At 55.0% G+C, this 17,434-nt stretch overlaps 6 protein-coding genes across 6 annotated transcripts; 4 read left to right on the forward strand and 2 right to left on the reverse strand.

Moving 5' to 3' along the window:
• Positions 1–2,503: 2,503 nt before the first annotated feature.
• On the reverse strand, positions 2,504–3,105 carry WHR41_05935 (uncharacterized protein; the record flags this gene model as incomplete). Its single annotated transcript, XM_069374540.1, has 2 exons — positions 2,504–2,911; positions 2,971–3,105. The coding sequence occupies 2 exons, from the start codon at positions 3,103–3,105 to the stop codon at positions 2,504–2,506; spliced, it is 543 nt and encodes a 180-aa protein (XP_069228817.1).
• A 1,037-nt stretch (positions 3,106–4,142) lies between these two features.
• WHR41_05936 (uncharacterized protein) lies at positions 4,143–4,876 on the reverse strand. Its single transcript, XM_069374541.1, has 2 exons — positions 4,676–4,876; positions 4,143–4,613 (listed from the first exon to the last, which is right to left on the reverse strand). The coding sequence occupies exons 1-2, from the start codon at positions 4,808–4,810 to the stop codon at positions 4,200–4,202; spliced, it is 549 nt and encodes a 182-aa protein (XP_069228819.1). The 5' UTR covers positions 4,811–4,876; the 3' UTR covers positions 4,143–4,199.
• A 600-nt stretch (positions 4,877–5,476) lies between these two features.
• On the forward strand, positions 5,477–6,531 carry WHR41_05937 (uncharacterized protein; the record flags this gene model as incomplete). The annotated part of the gene is made up of 2 exons (XM_069374542.1): positions 5,477–5,847; positions 5,907–6,531. The coding sequence occupies 2 exons, from the start codon at positions 5,477–5,479 to the stop codon at positions 6,529–6,531; spliced, it is 996 nt and encodes a 331-aa protein (XP_069228818.1).
• Positions 6,532–6,737: 206 nt separating this feature from the next.
• WHR41_05938 (uncharacterized protein) lies at positions 6,738–9,889 on the forward strand. The gene is made up of 3 exons (XM_069374543.1): positions 6,738–7,052; positions 7,366–9,469; positions 9,530–9,889. The coding sequence occupies exons 1-3, from the start codon at positions 6,857–6,859 to the stop codon at positions 9,672–9,674; spliced, it is 2,445 nt and encodes an 814-aa protein (XP_069228821.1). The 5' UTR covers positions 6,738–6,856; the 3' UTR covers positions 9,675–9,889.
• A 425-nt stretch (positions 9,890–10,314) lies between these two features.
• Positions 10,315–11,958, forward strand: WHR41_05939 (uncharacterized protein; the record flags this gene model as incomplete). The annotated part of the gene is made up of 1 exon (XM_069374544.1): positions 10,315–11,958. The coding sequence occupies one exon, from the start codon at positions 10,315–10,317 to the stop codon at positions 11,956–11,958; it is 1,644 nt and encodes a 547-aa protein (XP_069228820.1).
• A 703-nt stretch (positions 11,959–12,661) lies between these two features.
• On the forward strand, positions 12,662–15,082 carry WHR41_05940 (uncharacterized protein; the record flags this gene model as incomplete). Its single annotated transcript, XM_069374545.1, has 1 exon — positions 12,662–15,082. One exon carries the CDS (start codon positions 12,662–12,664, stop codon positions 15,080–15,082), a length of 2,421 nt encoding a protein of 806 aa, XP_069228808.1.
• Between the last annotated feature and the right edge of the window lie 2,352 nt (positions 15,083–17,434).

The following is a 17,434-nucleotide window of genomic DNA, read 5'->3' on the forward strand; positions in this document are numbered from 1 at the left end:
CCTGATTGCTGATTGATTTCTGATTGAGCGCCCACCTGACTGATTTGATTCCTGATTGAGCTTCACCTGATTCTGAATATTCAAGATTCAAGATCTATGTCGAGACCTCGGTTGCCGTTGCAGAGACAGAGGTCAAAGTCGCATCCTCATCGTTTGGGTCTCCCGTAGCTTTGCCCTTGCCCTTTCCCGCAGCTTCCTCTGGATTGACGTGGAGCCGACGTGGGTGATGGGATACTCCAACCAAATCGGAAGGGGCATGCCCATTGCTTCGTACGAAGCGAAAGCATTGTATGCTGTTGCAGAGTCGAAAGCACATGAGGGGCCACCGCTCGAGTCTGAGGAGATGGTACTTGTGGTCGTTGGATGTATATCACACCCTGTTACTGGTGTACAGGTTGTCGTATAGCATGCAGTCATTGTAGTCGCGAATACGCCATCGATGGAAGTATCGGGGTGCGGAATTTCTGTGGGCTTGGTAGATATAGAACAGGCAATTCGACAATCTGAAATTGTCGTCGTTCCAGCAGAGCAGGAGCTTGTTGATGATGAAGTGGCTTCTTCCGTGGACGTGAGTGTCGAGCTTGGCCGGTTGTCATCGTCATCATCCTCCTCTTCTCCACCTTGGTCCCCTGGGTCGTCTTTGTCTCTGTCACTGCTTTCATCATCTTCGTCATCGCTCTCACCGTCGCTGGACGACTGCTTGTCATCTTTGTCGTCCCGGCTGGATGGAGGGCTTGAGCAAGGCTTGAAAGGGAGGGGTATGCACGGGAAACTAAATTCTGGCAAGTGCAATGTGGGCCACTTGAAGAGAACGCCAGTGACTTCAGGAATGCCCCAGATTATGACCGCTCCGCCACATTCAGGGCATCAAATGACCGGAACAGTGGAGCTCTCGGCGTCCCTTCTTGTCTCAATCCAAGTGTTCGTGGTCAGTCCGCCAGACGTGATAAGCTGCGTCGAGACTACAGCGGGGACCGTGGTCATTGTGGAGGTGATAGAGAGGAGCAAAGCCGTGTCGTCTGTTGTGGTCCCGCTTGAGGTATGCAAAGCCGGAGAGGTTCTTGTCATGGCTGGTCGAGGCGACGGCTCGAGCATGCTCGAGTCTGAGAGTGAAGACTCCTGAACAATAGCAGTCCTGGATGCTGAGCTGGATCCTGGCTTGGCAGTGGGCTTCGAGCCTGAGAACAATCGTGAAGAATTGCCGAATATCAATGGGTCATCGATTGGGTTGGAACCAAGACGCGACGATGGGAGCACCAACCGGGAGCCGCTTTCCGACGTATCAAGCTAGTCGGCACCGCTGCCGTCTTCTTTGTTGGAGCTTTCGGCAATGATGTAGATCTGGTGCTGTTCCAAGTAGCATTCATAGAAGAGAACATTGTGCGGGTCGAAGATGCTTGCTCCTTGGTGAAACTGAAGCCTTCCTCTGATGTCCTAGAATTCCTTGCATCACTCGAAGTTGAAGAGATATTAACCATCGAAGACCCTAGATCAAGTGGGTTGTGATCGCTGATAGGAAGTTTTGCAGATTTGGAAGTGTTGGAGCCGGTCATGTTGGCGAAGGCCAATCCATCCTTGTTTGCGGGAGGCGCAGTCGCACCATTCCCAAACGAAGAATGCACTGTGCCACTCGTCGCAAGAACTTGGCAGAGCAAACTTGCCATACAAAGTATCGATGTTGCATGCATGGCGTAGTGAAAGACTTCATATGATGACTCTGGTCAACTTTATCACGAGATTGGCGGTCACAAAGAGACTCTTTATAGCAATACAAAGTCAGAAAGATGACTGTCCTAGGTTTCATGTAGGTCTATGCCAAGCCCCGCAGGATCAATGGTGAAACGCCTTGCTCAGGGCACCTACATGAGCCGGTCTCGCAAGGATGCGAACATCCGCAACCAATCTCTTGGGATGGAGAAAGCAGAGTTGTGCGGGCCAGCAATTTGTTAACAGCGATCTGGCTTATCTGTCCATTGGACACCGTTCAAGTTGCCCTAAACTGTTAGTTTTGAAACAGAGGTGCCACTTCTGCATCTTCAACGATGGCTTCCCGCGCCCTACCCACAGCCTTGGTCAGTGCTGTTCAAGGCGCACCGGCAAAGTCTTCGGGCTTCACAAACCATTCTTCGATGCTTGGAACACTTGTCGGTGCACGTTCACACTAGCGAGTCTGAGACTCCAGCAAAAACGATCTAACCTGTCGGTGGCGTTCATTTCGGTGCATTCCGGGGTATTACTCTGCTTCGACTGTGTGGTGGCCGTTCAAGTGCTGCCTGCAGGCTCGTACTGAATAGCGCTTCGAATCCGCTCGCTCTCAGGACGAGAGTATGTAGCGACTTTGGTGTCACACTGCACGCTCCTTGAAGGTATTTTAGCTCAATCGTGAAGTCTTCTGCAACGTTGAAGTTATTCTTGTTTTGAACAGAGCACAAAGTTCCAAGCACCTAAGCTACTCAATTAAGGCACTGCCAAGGAGCCTTCGTACAATTGACTGGTATTAAGGCTAAATAATCTTCTGCTCATTGTAGGCCTCATCCCAATCTTCTCGAGCAAAGGTGACGAAAAAGACGCCTGCTTTTTGGAATCTGATTGGAATGGTCTCTGGCTCACCCTGCCCGTCAATCGCCTTGCATATCAAAAGTTGCTTACTATTCTCATATAGATCCTTTTTCAGCACGGCACAGAAGGTTTTATCAAGCGGTTTTGGCGGTTTCGGCATCTGACGGATGAATTCAATTGCATCGATAAGGGATTTCCCAATGAAAGGTGAGCGCCAGCTTAGATCGATCGGCGTGATAGTTCCCTCATAGCCGATGCCATCGAAGTCTCGCAGGCTTTCGTATTTGTCTGCCAGCCAAAGATATTGAGCGCCCGTTTTGTTTCCATTCTCGTTGAGCACTTCATTGACGATCTGTGAAGCATATTAGAACATTTGTGAGATCAAATATGTACCATCGCGACTGATTATACTTCGATAGGAACATCGTCAAGAACGATAAGTGCCATTAAGTCTCCGTCGCACTCGTCTTCCATACGTTTTGTGGGGAAGTGTCCCTTGAATCTCTCGAAAAACGCATCTGCATTGAAGCTCGGTGGTGCTGCCATGGTCGAGTTGGTGGCCTTGCAGGACGAAATTACTAGCAAATGAGGTGGGAATCTGGCTATAAAATTGACTTGAGCTGGAGACAGGATCCATCAGGGCAAGCAGCTCATGAAGGAGCACAAGACGCTTGATTCTGACAATTCGTGGTGAAACGCGTCGTTGATTGGCACGTTTTGACGCCGACGATCACCCGACCCGAACCGCTTGCATAGACTTGATGCAGCCATTACCTAGGTAGGTAATGTCCAGAGCACTGGTAAAGTCTGACCTCCAGTTCGCTCCAGACTCAAACATCCGAATCCTTCGAGTCCACTTGGCTGCCGCTTCGTAGTCATGTCGGCGGCCGAGACCGCTGGATCTACTTCCTACCAATGCAGGCCCATACACGTCTGCCGCCACATGCGCACTCCGCACAGTTAATTGCAGGCTCGCTCCAACTGCGAAGGGTTCGTGTCCTTCATCCTTCCAGCTTTCAGTGTTTTAGGCATGACTATGCATTATTCAAGGAATCAAATGTACGCCACTGCAAGGGGCCATGCATTTGGGAGGAATGTCACGATGCCTGACTGAGAGCGTAAGCCCTGTCGCATTGCAATAAGAGACAAGTACGTCCATGATGCTGTCAAGATATGTCTAGTACTTGTACCCAGTTGTTCCAGCTGCAATGCAGGGATCTCAGAGTCCCTCAATCCCGCTAGCCCATTTAACGGTGACACACGGCCCAGTGTTTGCGGCCAGGCCATGGCCCCCTGTGCACGTTTCGCGAGTCTGGAATTTGCACGATGACACACCATCAAGATTCTGCCAGGGGGTCTTATTTCGACACAGAGAAAAACTTTACAGGCCCGAGCATACTTTTCGGCGCTTAACGCGCGCATCTAGGGCTCTGATGGCTCGAAGATGATAGCGCAAGAATGACTGATATGCTTGACAGATCGCAGGACAGAAATTAGCATTTAGAAGCTACAAGCGGTGAAGGAAACACTCGTTTGGTACAAAGGATCTTCGTAGAATAACCGCAAACCAGTACGGACAAAGGAGGTTTGACGCTGACAGTCCCTTTGCGGAGAATATGATCGCGCATCTATGGCTATAATCAAGGTTCCATAAGTTTTTGCTTCTCGTGACACTCGTCCCATTCTTCCCGTTCGAAAGCAACGAAGAAGAGGCCCGCTTCTTTACCTTCTATTGGAATCGTTTCTGGGTCACGCTTTCCCTCAATTACTTTGCATATTAGAAGATATCCCCTCTCCTCATATAGATCCTTCTGCAGTAACGCGTAATATGCTTTACAAAGTGGTTTAGGTGGTTTCGGGGTATTTCGGATAAATGCAGTTACATCTGCAGGAGTTTTGCCAACGAACGGTGAACGCCAAGCGGGATCTATCGGAGAACTCGTTCCCTCGTGAGTCAAGCCATCATAGTCGTGTAGGCTATCGTGCGTATCCGCTAACCACAAGTACTGGGCGCCAGTGTTGTCAGAGTTGTCGCGCAGAACTTTGTTGATTGTCTAGAAGAAGGGTCAGGCTGTCTGAGAGTGGCCCGGATGAAGCGAAGTTTAAGGGACCGTACGTCGGTGGGCACGTCGTCTATGACAATTAGTGCCATAAGATCTCCAACGCTCTCGTCCTCCATGCGCCTATTAGGAAATTGTTTCTTGAACTTCTCGAAGAATGCATCTTGATCGAACTGTTGTGGTGCCGCCATTTTGAACTGAGTATGAGGATAAGAGAGTACTGGTCGTGCAAGAAGACGTGTCGCTTGAGAACCTTTGCGCCTCTGACACTGCAAGGCGAAAAAAAGGTGCAGAGCAAGCCTAGAGTTGCTCTCTTTTGTTGCGAAACTCACCGTTGCGTGAGATGTCTCCAGTCCGACAATCAGCCGGTCCGTTCCCGTGTGCAGGGAAGAGAACCCTAGGAAAAACACGGATCTAGAACATGGAATCGAATCCTCCGGATCCACTCCATATCGGCTTCATACTTCTGAATCCTTCGACTCCACTATGCTGAAACAAATCGATCGTTGAGATGACCGCAACTTGCTGCCAGAGCCACCAAAATTACTTTTGCCGCGGCACCCGCGCTCCACGCCTGACATGATGGGCTCACGCTACCTAGTATGGAAATTGGCTCTTCTTCCTTCGACAATCAACCGTCATGATCAGGAATCAATCCTTGCACCGTACAGTTGCAGTGCTAGTAACAACGAAACAGCGCCCCAAGTCTCAAGCATTGCCCAAGTGCATGCACGATCTCGAGTCGCAAAACTGGCCACATTCTTGTATCGTTTTCATGGTAGCGTTTTCGTGTGGTGATCTCCATCTATTTCTTCTCGCTTTTCATACTCTCGATGGCATTCTCTTTGAAGCCCGCAATGATGCAAATCGCTATGCTTCCTGACGGGTGGCAGGCCGACAAGAAAGAGCAATATCTCGAGACAGATGAGTGGCCAATGGCCACGTTTGAGAACCCAGAGTTCGATGAGGATGCCGATTCTATACAGCATAGCCTGAGGTGCATTACTGCTGCCAGCAACAAAGCAGGCGGGAACATGTGGGCCAATTTTCTTTCTGGGGCAGGCCCCTACAATTCGGACAAAAGTTCTGAAGGCTACAAAAAGCATCGTGGGAAATGGTCACACCACCGTAAGGTTTTGGGTGCTCTCGATCCTGGCGACTGGTTCTTTGCAAATCCGAACTTCGACTCCTTTGACGCCAGCAACTCAACGCACCAGAACATCATGAAGTAACTTTATCAGCTCGTCTCGCAAGATGAGACCGCATGACTGACGTTAGCATGTACAGGACACTTGGCTGGTGCAAGGCACCATTTGCCGGATGCAAGAATGACGGCCGACAATTTCACCTTACTCACCTCCGCCACAACGAGATCACTAGCTCTGGCCGTATGAACGCCGAGTACGACAATACAAAGCACAACACGTACCGTGTGGACGGCGAAGACAACGACATTCACCAATACCATGTTGTTCTGGAGACCACAGGCACTGACGCCGACCAGGTAGCCGCCAAGGCTTTTGAGTACCAGTCCGCGCACGCCAAAGGCAAGAGCGAAGAGAAGGTGCTAGACACCAGGGCCTCCGCAACGATGCGCAATGGCCAATCGTTCGAGATGAAGGGCAAGCTGCCTCGGAATCTCAAAGTGGAGAAGAGCGGCAGCGGCTGCGGCACCTTCACGTTCACGTATGCAGACCCGAAGAAGGATGGGTACAGGGTGTTCCGGTTCAGCAGCAACGACAAAGGGCTGTCTGAGCATGCGAGGAGCAGCCCAGGCGAGCCTTTGGCTGGGCACTACTGCCTGCCAGAGATGTTGCCGGTGCTGGACGCCAAGGGGCGGCCGAAGACGGGGAAGGACAAGAAAGTGATGCGGGCAGGGACAAATCTGCATTGCTCATTCCCTGGCTGGTAGCAGAAACTTGGATGCAACGGAGAAACGCGCAGTCCTGGACTAATGGACCTTACGTGTACGAGCAAGGCGCTGTTGTTGTGCGATTCGGAAGCTTTCAGTCACGTGACCAACCTATCCCGGGCCAAGACAGTCAGCTCCGATTGCGCACGGACTCGCGCGTCGCGTCGGTAAGGCAGCCATTCCCGACCTCCTGAAGTTCTGCATCGCTCTCCTTCATCCCTCTCCCAGCTCCACGACACTATCAGCGTCAAAGTACCTGTCATCAACTCCATCGCATCCCCGAACCTTTCGGTCAACTCTTTGAATCCCTGTGCCTTCGTCCGTAATGGCGAGGCTGGCTGCTTCTGCCCAGTCGGCTGCCCGTCAAGGCTCGACGCCCGTACGAAGCACTCGTGCCACGCGTGCTCAGAGCCATGAGCCTGACGAGGCGCACGCACAACGTCGCTCTGCGCGGAATGCGAAACCCGCCGGGGCCGAGAATGCCACATCCGTTGAGGTTCCAGAGAATGCTTCTGGCAAAGGTGCGTTCCATCACATTAACCCTAACCCTACCGCGGGGAGCCCCAATCCTGACCCTAACCCAAACCCCAATCACCCAATCCTGGACCGGATGCATGCGCCTAAACCGATCTCTCGGAGACGTTTGAGGACACTTTCGAGAGCCACGCCAGAGCGAAATGCGCGGAAATTTGGGTTATGCTCACGATATCCTGGCCTGCCCACGGCGCATTCTCGAAAGACCTCGTTCTAGGATCAACATGCTGACACCCATGCCTTTTGGCGCGATCGCGAGCGATGCGACTCTTCACTCGTGACAATGCTGACCGAGTCTAGACCTCATGACCGTCGACGAGGACGCCCTCGAAGAAGACCAAAACATCGACTTGAACCTTCACGGCTTCGATCAAGCCCAGCAGCACGCGCCCAACCATGGCATGTCACCCGCTAGGACCTCCGCAATCTCCGGCACTACGATCAAAACATCTTTTTCGATGGAAGAAGTCGAAGAACTCGACTCCGATGTCATGCTTGACTCTCTCAAGAGCTTCAACGATGCCACTGAAGCCCTACTGGAGATCCTTGTCCCCACTCAAGCGGAAGATCTCGGCGCCGTTTGGGAAGAGATCGCAACAGAAGGTACGAAAGCGTACAAGCTCTACCAGAAGCGCTTGTCCGCCTTCCTTCTCTACAAAAGCGACTACACGACCACGCAAGATTACGTTCGACCGCACAACGTGTCTCGCGCGTTGTTTGATGTGCGTTCGGTTGATGAAATCCCGCCGGGTACACCAACACCCGATAGCGTTCTCTACAAGGCGAACTTGGCCTACTTGCTGCACTTGTTGCTCATCAAATTCGACGGTCCTGGCATCTCTGCGGCCGAGAGTACTGAGATCCTAGAAGGAGCCGACCAGGCATTCCCAACAGTTGTGGCCGGACCATTCTACGATCCCATGGCTTTGAACATATCTCTTCAGATCACCCGCCAACTGGCTATCAATCGCATGGCTTCCTTCGTGGAGGATCCACAATACAATCCTCAGGGTTTAGCCACCCATGCGTTTTTTTCGGAGGACGATGAAGAAAACAAGCAGGTCTACCGTCACGGACACGCTCTGCACTTGGACTCTGTGAGCGATCAGGAATCGAGGGCAGCCCTGGATCGAATCTACAGCATCGTCAATGCGCTTAAGGAGCCGTACGGCGATGACGCTTCCGAGATTGATCCAGTGGAAGCCGCGAAAGGCCTGCGCGAAACATTTCCTTGGAGAGCTTTTGTAGAGGACACTCTTGTCCAATACTTCGCGCATCGCAAATTCCAGCTTGATAGCGAGATGCAAGCAGCACACGGCATGAACAACCTCGACGTCCAAATCAAACATGCTGTGGCGAACAAAGAAGATTTGAAAGCACTGGGGTCCCTCACCGTGAAGGTGGCGCAGTCTTCTGGAAAGTCGAAGATGTCCGCCCCTCCGGACGAGATTAGGCGTCTCAAAGCGTTCGCTCAAGCAGCCAATACTCCCACAGTAGCAACAGCGAGAATGGCTCCCGTGGCGCAGATGACCACTTCGTCGACTTCAATCCATCATCAAGATGACTATCCGCAATCAGCTGAACATGATGAGCCTGCCACTGGACCATCGCGCAGTAGCATTCACGACCTATCTGAATTTCAAAACCTCCAAGCTGCGCAAAAACAGAAAGCAGGCTCGAAGGGCAAGGGCAGGTCCTTCAACGATCGTCAGGCTGGAGCACGTCGCGTTGAATGGGATGAAGACCCGCAATCTCAGTACACCGGCAGCCCGCAGACCCAAAGCGGCCTGGGCAAGAGATCCCGAGCGGGCGAGCAGCTTCGAAGCAGCCCCGCAAAGAGGAGCCGTGTCCATGAGGAGGACTGGGAACCCACGCAAGATGGTGGTCCGGATGATGAGCCCGCTTTTGAGACCAAAGCAAGCGACGACGCGGCTGCGGATGAGCGCCGCCGTCAAGCGCCGAGCGCTCATCAGAGTGCTCCTTCCGAGCTCCGCCAGCCATACTACACTCGTCCAGCAAGTGAAGTCGATGCGCAAGGTTTCCAGCAGAGCTCCCCTCAACGCCGCAATCCTGGTGCCGCTATTCCCGGGCCGGCTGATCCTCCGTCGACCACCAGCGAATACCCATATTCACAGCAATACGAGCAAGCCGCTCGGCTTGCGAAACAGCAGCGGGTTCGACATCATGCACCCGTAGCTCGTTCGCGACATGCGTGGTCGCCAGAAGAGACTAATGCGCTCATGAAGTACATCCAAGAGTGGCCGGAAGAGGACAGTCTGCACTACGCATCCATCAAGAGGATGGACAGTTCCGCGGATGGCTACAAAGCTTTCAATTCGCCGACCGAAAGGACCGCGGAGGACATCCGATTCCGAGCAAGGAACATGAAGGTCAACATGCTTCTGTAAGCAAACATCACATCTAGATCAAGCTCTCGCGAGTACAGTCACTAACTTATCAACAGGTCTCGAGCGGAGATGCATCCCAACTGGAGCAAAGTCCAGCTTGCCAAAAAGGAGATCGATAAGCTGCATGGTCGGGGCATACCGTATGTCCAGAATGGTCTTCGCGGTACTGCGACCGCCGATTCTCTCGATCAGGACGCGTAATAGCGCAGTGCTGCGCTGATGCTGTGCGGTCTGGAACTGGCTTGCAAGATCACAACAGCGATGTCTCTGAGATCAAATTGGGCTGACGGTGGTCGCGTCTCGAAGAATGTTATTTCCCTGTTGTTTCTTACTTTCTCGGTCTCTTGTGTGTATTCTTCTGATCATAGAATTGTTGGGTTTATTTCATTGGAATGTGACAAAACTCTTCAAAAGTACCATGACCTGGCATTGTACGCAACTGCTAGCTATCATCAGCAGCGCGTGCTGCCCATAGTTCTGATTCCATGTTTCAGGTGCACGTTCATCTCCTTGGGAGATGCCATGTACGAGCACTCTTGATATTTTACGTTATTCGTCGTCACGGAATTTTTCGATCTCCCAACAGGACACTTCAATTTATCCTAGGTTCGAGAGGAAGTGAAATGATAACTTCCTGAAACGGCATAGCGGAGTCGCTGGAAGGGCAAGCAGATGACGTCTGTTGGCTGGCAGCCGAGGAATCATCAAACGCCGCCTTTGGCCTGCGAGGGCTCTCGCGTTACGTCCTTCCATGTGCTCTACAATTTCAAAAGAAAACCCCAGCCTCGCATCCTGACCCACCAGCCTCTCATTGTCGGACTGGCCATTCTCAGCTCACAACATGGCTTCCATGCCGCAGAGGCAGCCATCCAACCGCCGGGCCTCCCCAGAGCACACCTCTGCTGAGCAACCATCCCCAACAACCTCACAATCACCCGTCCTTACTCGCTCTGCGAACTCAGAAGACTCTCAAGTCGTGATACTTGACCATCAACCCACCGAAACGACATCTGCACCAGCAAAGTCCGGCCACCGAACACCCGACGAGCCAGATTCGCAGGTTCAAAAATGCTGGATCTGCTTCTCGGACGCTAATGAAGACACACCCGAAACCTCGCCCTGGCGCGACCCGTGCCCATGCGCCCTTGTCGCACACGAAGAGTGTCTGCTGGACTGGATCGCGGATACGGAAGCGCCCAAGAACAGCCGGAACCGGTCGTTCGGCGCGCCGCAGATCACCTGCCCGCAATGCAAGAGCGAGATCAAACTGGCCAGGCCGAAGAACTACATTGTGGAGGTGACAAGGGGGCTCGAGAGACTGGGCGGAAGACTGGTCTGGCCAACTTCGCTTACCCTGTTGTCAGGGTTGATATTGCAGGGAAACTCAGCAGTGGGCGTGCATACTCTATACCGCATCTTCGGGCGCGACGATGCGTACAGGATTCTGCAGCCCAGAATGCGGCATTTGATCGCCCCGCATCTTGATCTCGGCCTGGGGGCTCGAACGCTCGCCGCCACGGTACTCTACAACACGGCTGAAGCCCTGCGACATTGGCGGGTGACTTTCGGACTGCAACTGATCACGCCTCTCCTCATCCTGTCTCGAACGACGCTCGCAGACTCCGTACTCCCAGCCCTGCCCGTCCTCTTCCTGGCCACCCAGGCGCACTCCGAGAACGAAGTGCTCGACTTCACCGCTTGGCCGCCTTCGGCTAGCATGGCCTTCGCCGTGCTCCCCTACGCTCGCTCCCTGTACAACTTCTACTTCGAGCGCGTCTGGGCCAAGAAAGAACAAGAGTGGATCCGCGAGGTGCAACCCCGGAACGGGCAAGACAACGGTGCCGACGGCGAGCAGCAGCCGGAGGACGGGGCAGCGGCGGCGCAGGCAGAGGAAGGCGACAACATGTTCGAGGTGCGGATTGACGGCGGAATCTGGGAAGACTGGGAGGGCGGCCGGCCGGCGCAAGAGCAGGAGCAGGAGCAGGAGCAGGAGCAAGTAGAAGCACAGCAGCCAAACGACGCTCCTGCCCAAGAGCAGAACCAAGATCAAGAGGCGTTGGCAGCCGCCGCTCCGCCCCCTGATGTCGCAGAGAACCGCGCAGCTCGACCCGCTAATCCCGCGGCGCAACCTGTCGCGCAACAGCCGCAAAATAACGAACGCCGCCTGTCCTTCAGCACGACCGCCGTAGCCGAGACCGTGCTGGGCGCGCTCGCCTTCCCGACTATCGCAGAGCTCTCAGGCGAACTGCTGCGGCTCGCGCTGCCGACATCCTGGACGATCGCAAAGCCCACCGGCAACTTCTTGCGACCACAGGCGAGCGGGCTCTTGCAAGAGAAGTGGGGACGCAGTTTGGTAGGCGGGTGTCTTTTTGTGGTGGTGAAGGACGCGCTGATGCTGTACGTGCGGTGGCGGTCGGCGAAGATGCACCGGGAGAGGAGGGTGTTGGATTATGACCGGAAGAAGGGGAAGGTGTTGCAGGCGTAGGATCGGTTGATGAAATGGGTGATGCTGAAATGCAAAAATGCCCTTTGTTTGACTTGCTGCGAGGGAAGCGTGGTGTTTGGGGGCATGGCAGGGCGTTGTGGACGTTTTTCGGCCGTCAGTGTTTTATTATTACTCTTCTCTTGATCACAACATGATATGGCTTCGACATGATCTGATATCAGTGATTTCAGCATGGCCCGGCACCGTTAATTTAAGGGTCCGGCAGTCGGTACGAGTCCCTGCTACGAAGCCTCTCTTATTGGAACTTCCACTTATAAAATCTGTATTGTCAACCATGCGAGGAGTCTTTTCCAGAAGACATCTCGAACTTGTCGCCACATTATTGACGCACACCCCTCCATCACTTCTTCAGTGTGGCCGCACCAGACGTGTACTGCGCGGAAACACGCTACTCACTACTTACACCTAAATAATCAGACGCTCAACGCGGTTGGTGACGCATATATTAATGCTGAGCATTTCTGGAGAATCGAACGCTCATCAGACTCGAACGCAGCGCTGGGCTCGCGCCAAGCCCCGTCCGGCCCCGCGCGCCCACTGCACCACGCGTGCGCAGAGCGAGCAGCCGCCGCCCGCCCTCCGTCACTCCCGCGCCTGCAAAGGATTTTGCTCGACCACCACCCACAGACGACGCATGCGGTAAGTGAGGCCAGGCACATCGCAGCCACGCCCCCGATCGACCATGCCGCCTCGCCGCATCGCTCCAGGACGCCGGCCGGCCCTGCCAGGCGGCTCCCGCAAGAAACCCCAGGCCGCGCAGGCCAAGGCCAAGTGCTGCGACGAGCCCGACATCCAGGACCGCGACGGCGCCAAAATCTGCACAAATTGCTTCACCCAGATCTCCGAGAGCAACATCGTCGCCGATGTCACCTTTGAGGAGGCCGCCAACGGCGCCGCCACCGTCCAGGGCGGCTTCATCGGCGAGAACTCGCGCCATGCCAACACCATCAACACCACCGCTTTCCGCCGCATGGGCGGTGGCGAACGCAACAACATCGAGGAGATCCGTCGCCGAGGCCAGCAGGAGCTCCAGACCATCTACCCGCGTGTCCCCATCACCGACCTGCAGATCGTTCAGCAGGCAATGGCCATCTGGACCATGGCCGCCAACAACAATTTCACCGCCGGCCGTACCTTGTCCGAGGTCGTCGGCGCCTGCCTGTACGCCGCCTGCCGCCGGAGCGCCGACAACGAAGTTCTGCTCATCGACATCGCTGAGGTGATCAAGATAAACGTCTTCCGCCTGGGCGAGGTCTACAAGACGATGTGCAAGGAGCTGTACATCGGCAAGGGCGACCTTCACTTCCAGCACATGATGGACATTGAAAACCTGATTCTGAAATATTGCCGGCGGCTCGAATTCGGCGACGCCACAAACCAGGTGGCCGAAGATGCGCTCAAAATCGTACGTCGTATGAAGCGCGACTGGATCGCAACCGGTCGCCACCCTTCTGGACTTTGCGGCGCATGCATAATCCTGGCTGCGCGGATGAACAACTTCAAACGAACCGTACGCGAGGTCGTTTACGTCTCTAAGATTGCGGACGTTACCATCGCCAAGCGTATCGAGGAGTTCCGACGCACCAAAAGCGCAGCCCTCACCGTCTCGCAATTCCGCAAGTACGCCGAGAGACTGAGACACCAGCACGACCCGCCTTCGATCTACGACAGCCAAGTGAAAGTCAAGAAGTTGGAGGAGAAGAAGCGCAAGCGTCAGGCTGCTGCCAACGAGCGTCTGGGATCGGAGGGCCCGATTGTCGTGGACGATCAAATCGAACCTGATTCTGCGAATGGAACCCCGGCACCACCGACGACTGAGGACGCCCAATCTATGCAAGAAGAGTCAGAAGAATCACAGCAACGGAAACGAGCAAAAACTTCAGCGCCAGCGGATGGTCAAGAGGCTCCGCGCTTTGACGCCGATGGCTTCGCCATACCAGCGCGCCCAGTCCCGGTGGATCCTGCGCTAAAGGAGATCTCGCAGGAGCAGAACGGAGAGCAAGCGACCCCGAAGAAACGGGGTCGCCCCAAAAAGGTGGCACCAGCGCCTGTGGAAATCACCGAGGAAGAGCTGATGATCGAAAGCGAGCTGCAGCAGCAGATCGAAGAGGCTCTCGACGATGGCGAAGTAAACGAGCAGCGCGACAAGCTTTTGAAAGAGCACGAGGAGGCCAGGTCAAAAGCAAGCGCCGTCGCCCAGCGGGAGCTAGACGAGAAGAAAATCCAAGCTCGTCGCGTCGCCAGCGGCATCACCTGGCACAATTCGACTGAGCACAACCAGCTGGAACTTGTGACTGCCGAGCAACTGGAAGAAGAATTCAAAGACGACCCTGAGGTGGAGAATTGTGTCCTTTCCGGTCAGGCTGCCATCGAGAAAGAAAAGATCTGGCTATTCCACAACGAGGACTGGCTGCGCGAGCAGTACGAAAAAGAGCTTCTGAAAAAGATCGCCGCCGCGAAAGGCGCCAACAAGCCCAAAAGCGGCCGCAAGCGCAAGACTAAGATGGGCGAGCCCCTCCTCACCACCGCTGGTACTCCCGCCGAGACTCCTGCGGACGCAACAGCCGCTATGCTGGCCAGGCACGCTGGTCCTGGCTTCTCCAAGTTCGTCGACTACGAAGCGCTTGGCAAAGTGTACGGCAACGACTCTCGAGCCGGCAGTCGCGCTGGGTCTGTGGCGCCGAGTCAAGCTGGGAGTCCGTCGCGCGAAGCAACACCATCACTCGGAGCTGCAGCTTCGCCTCCTGGGGACGGACTGCCGTCTCCAGAAGCAACTCAGCAGCAGCAACCAGCAGCTGCGGCGGAGAAACCAGCTGCCGCTGCCAAGATGCCTTCGCCACCGCCCACCCAGCAACCCGACGCAACCTTAGGCGCAGAGCGGGAAGACGAAACGGTGGCTGACGACGATGAAGAGGATGAAGAGCCAGAGGAAGACGAGGAGGACGAAGAAGAAGCTGCCCGTCCACGCTATCCCGGCGGCTACGACGACGAGGACGACGACGGCTACGGCGACCGCGAATACGGTGGAGACGACTACGGAGACGATGGATACGACGAGGCGATCAATCCGATGGGCGGGGCGTCCATTGGCGGCGCTTGGTAGAGGATGGAGGGCGCAAGTGTTTGATTTTTCATAATGTTCTTTTGATACCAGGCGACGTGGCGAAAAGCCGCCGCCAACCACTATACTCCTCCGCAAAGGATATGGCTCGATGATGCCAGCAATGGATGGGAGAGCCAGCCTGGGGCGTACTGTACCAGGCACGCATGAACATACCAGCACTATACAGCGCGCTATAGAGAAACGCCTTCATCAACTCTTCTGGTCACTGCACTACCAACCATCGCTCCCATCACCGCGTCTCACCCAGCATTATCACCGCCCTTAACAAAGCCCCTCCCCACCCGCTTAACGCAAGGTCTCAGCTGCACGCACGGCCCACCCCCAGCCGCGCCGGGTCGCCGGTGCGCCTCGACGTTCTCCGCACGTCATCGTCGACGCAACGCAGAGCGCAGCGGCACACGCGAACTCGATCGCCCGTCCGAGCTCAAGCTTGCGATTGCGCGCGCGCTGCCCTCCCCCAGCCGCCGCCAGTCCAGCCAGCCTGTCTGACCCTGCCCTGCCCACTTCAACCTCACCTCTCCCTCTCTCGTCCTCCCGCTCCATCTCACACACACTCTCCAATCGCAGTCGCATTCTATTCGACAGCCCATCGTCGCAGGAAACAGACCCCTCACACGCAACAATGTCGACCCGCAGCACCCGCAAGCGCAAGCAGGACGAGCCCGAAGAGGAGCTCGTCGAGCTGCCGGAGGAGGGCAGCGATGAGGAGGAAGAGGAAGAGTAAGTTTCCGCGCCTTTTTCCCCCTCAATGCGCTTGACGCGCGACCAATGCGCCCGGCGCGACGAAGCAGCGACAGATAGCTAACTCGGGCGCGCAACAGGTACGTCTCCGAGGGCGACGAGGCCGGCGCCAGCGACGACGATGACGACGAAGACGCCGAGGAAGAGGTAGAAGAGGAAGACGGAGAGGAGGAGGCGCCTGCGGAGGCTGGTGAGTTCAATCCCTTCCCGTCCATCGTTGCGCTTGTGCAGCGCGGGCGCTTCGAGACGACACGAAGTCGAGCTGACGCGCCGATCAAACAGCTCCGCCCAAAGCCAAGAAGCGCAAGACCGAGCAGCCGGAGGAAGTCGGAGACGAAGAAGAGGACGTCGAAGGCGAGGCTGAAGACGAGGTCGAGGGCAAAGAACTGGAAGACGACGACGAGGAAGCCGGGGACGAGGAGGATGAAGATGTGAGTTTGTCTCTGGTGATTCGCAATGCCCATTCACGCATCGCTAATGGTTACAACAACAGGCGGACGAGACAGCCAAGAGCGGCGGCCCTGCCGCAGCGGCCAAGTCGGCCAAGGGCAAAGATGTGCCCAAGGAGGCCAGCTTGGACGAGGTTGAGGAGGCAGAGTAAAGGCTTTTCTCTCCAGGCCTCTGAATTGAGACGACGCTTCGGCTTGGAATGATAATCTTCTGCGGTGAACCAGCTGGTGGCCACGCTGTATCGATAGACCACGTCTCGGTTATGATGGAAACACAAAATGATCTTCTGAACTCTGCCTTCTATTCAAAGCTGTCGATATGACGTTGCACCCTTGCTCATATACTTGTGCTGAGCTCGCAGTGAAGCTTTGGAGCTTCGCGTACCAATTATCCCAGGGAGGTCCATTCTCCATGTCGTCGAGGCGGCTGGCCAGTTCTAGCCTTCGTGAATTCTTAAGACAAACGGCCATCTTCGCTAGGCCGTAGCTGTTTATGGAAGGCCAAACGGACTTCTGAGACTGGTGAGAAAAGCTCGAGGACTTATTGCTCCGTAGCCACTGGAGCTGCCACAGCTCCCAGGACTTCCTGTTTGTGCTGACGTGAATGCATTGAAGCTCGGCACAGTGCTCGCAAGGCCGACTTGTACGGCATTGAGGAGGTCAATTCCAATCAGTCCTGGTCAGTTCGTAGAGTCCCGCTCTGGTGTAGTGCGCCGCCGAAGACGTTTTCTTGATGGGCTGATCTCCAAGGAACATGAAGGGAGAAGACTCGTCTGCATTTCCTATTGATGCGGAAATTTTCGCTCTCAATATCTTTTTGACGCTGGCGTCGAGCGTGAAGCAACGAGGGGCTGGCGCCTGCTGCTTCGCCTTACCTAATCTTTGTAATGAATCTCATGCAGTGAAGCAGTTGCAGTCTGATGTTCGGCTTCCGGTGAGAGAATATATTGCCATTGGCTTTTTGCCGGGAGGTGGTCCCCAATTCCCGGCTGTGCCTTCACAAGCCAGATGTTGGACATGTCCTTGTGGGCCGGCAGTTGAGTGTGCCCTGGTGACTGGTTCCGTCGGGTTTTTGAGATATGCGGCCCTGTCGTGACAAAAGACACCTTTATCAGATAACGCGGCTGCTATGTCCATCACA

Source organism: Cladosporium halotolerans, assembly GCF_011745625.1.
Source record: "Cladosporium halotolerans strain TM138-S3 chromosome Unknown Sca18, whole genome shotgun sequence".
NCBI classification, from domain to species: Eukaryota; Fungi; Ascomycota; class Dothideomycetes; order Cladosporiales; family Cladosporiaceae; genus Cladosporium; species Cladosporium halotolerans.

What these genes read in the sequence shown, in the direction of transcription:
- WHR41_05936 (XM_069374541.1), bottom strand. Translation starts at nt 4,810, where the DNA reads ATGGCGGCACCACAACAGTTCGATCAAGATGCATTCTTCGAGAAGTTC. An exon ending in TAGACGACGTGCCCACCGAC is followed by an intron (nt 4,614 to 4,675) that starts GTACGGTCCCTT and finishes CCCTTCTTCTAG; the next exon opens with ACAATCAACAAAGTTCTGCG.
- WHR41_05938 (XM_069374543.1), top strand. Translation starts at nt 6,857, where the DNA reads ATGGCGAGGCTGGCTGCTTCTGCCCAGTCGGCTGCCCGTCAAGGCTCG. An exon ending in AGAGAATGCTTCTGGCAAAG is followed by an intron (nt 7,053 to 7,365) that starts GTGCGTTCCATC and finishes GACCGAGTCTAG; the next exon opens with ACCTCATGACCGTCGACGAG. An exon ending in ATGAAGGTCAACATGCTTCT is followed by an intron (nt 9,470 to 9,529) that starts GTAAGCAAACAT and finishes ACTTATCAACAG; the next exon opens with GTCTCGAGCGGAGATGCATC.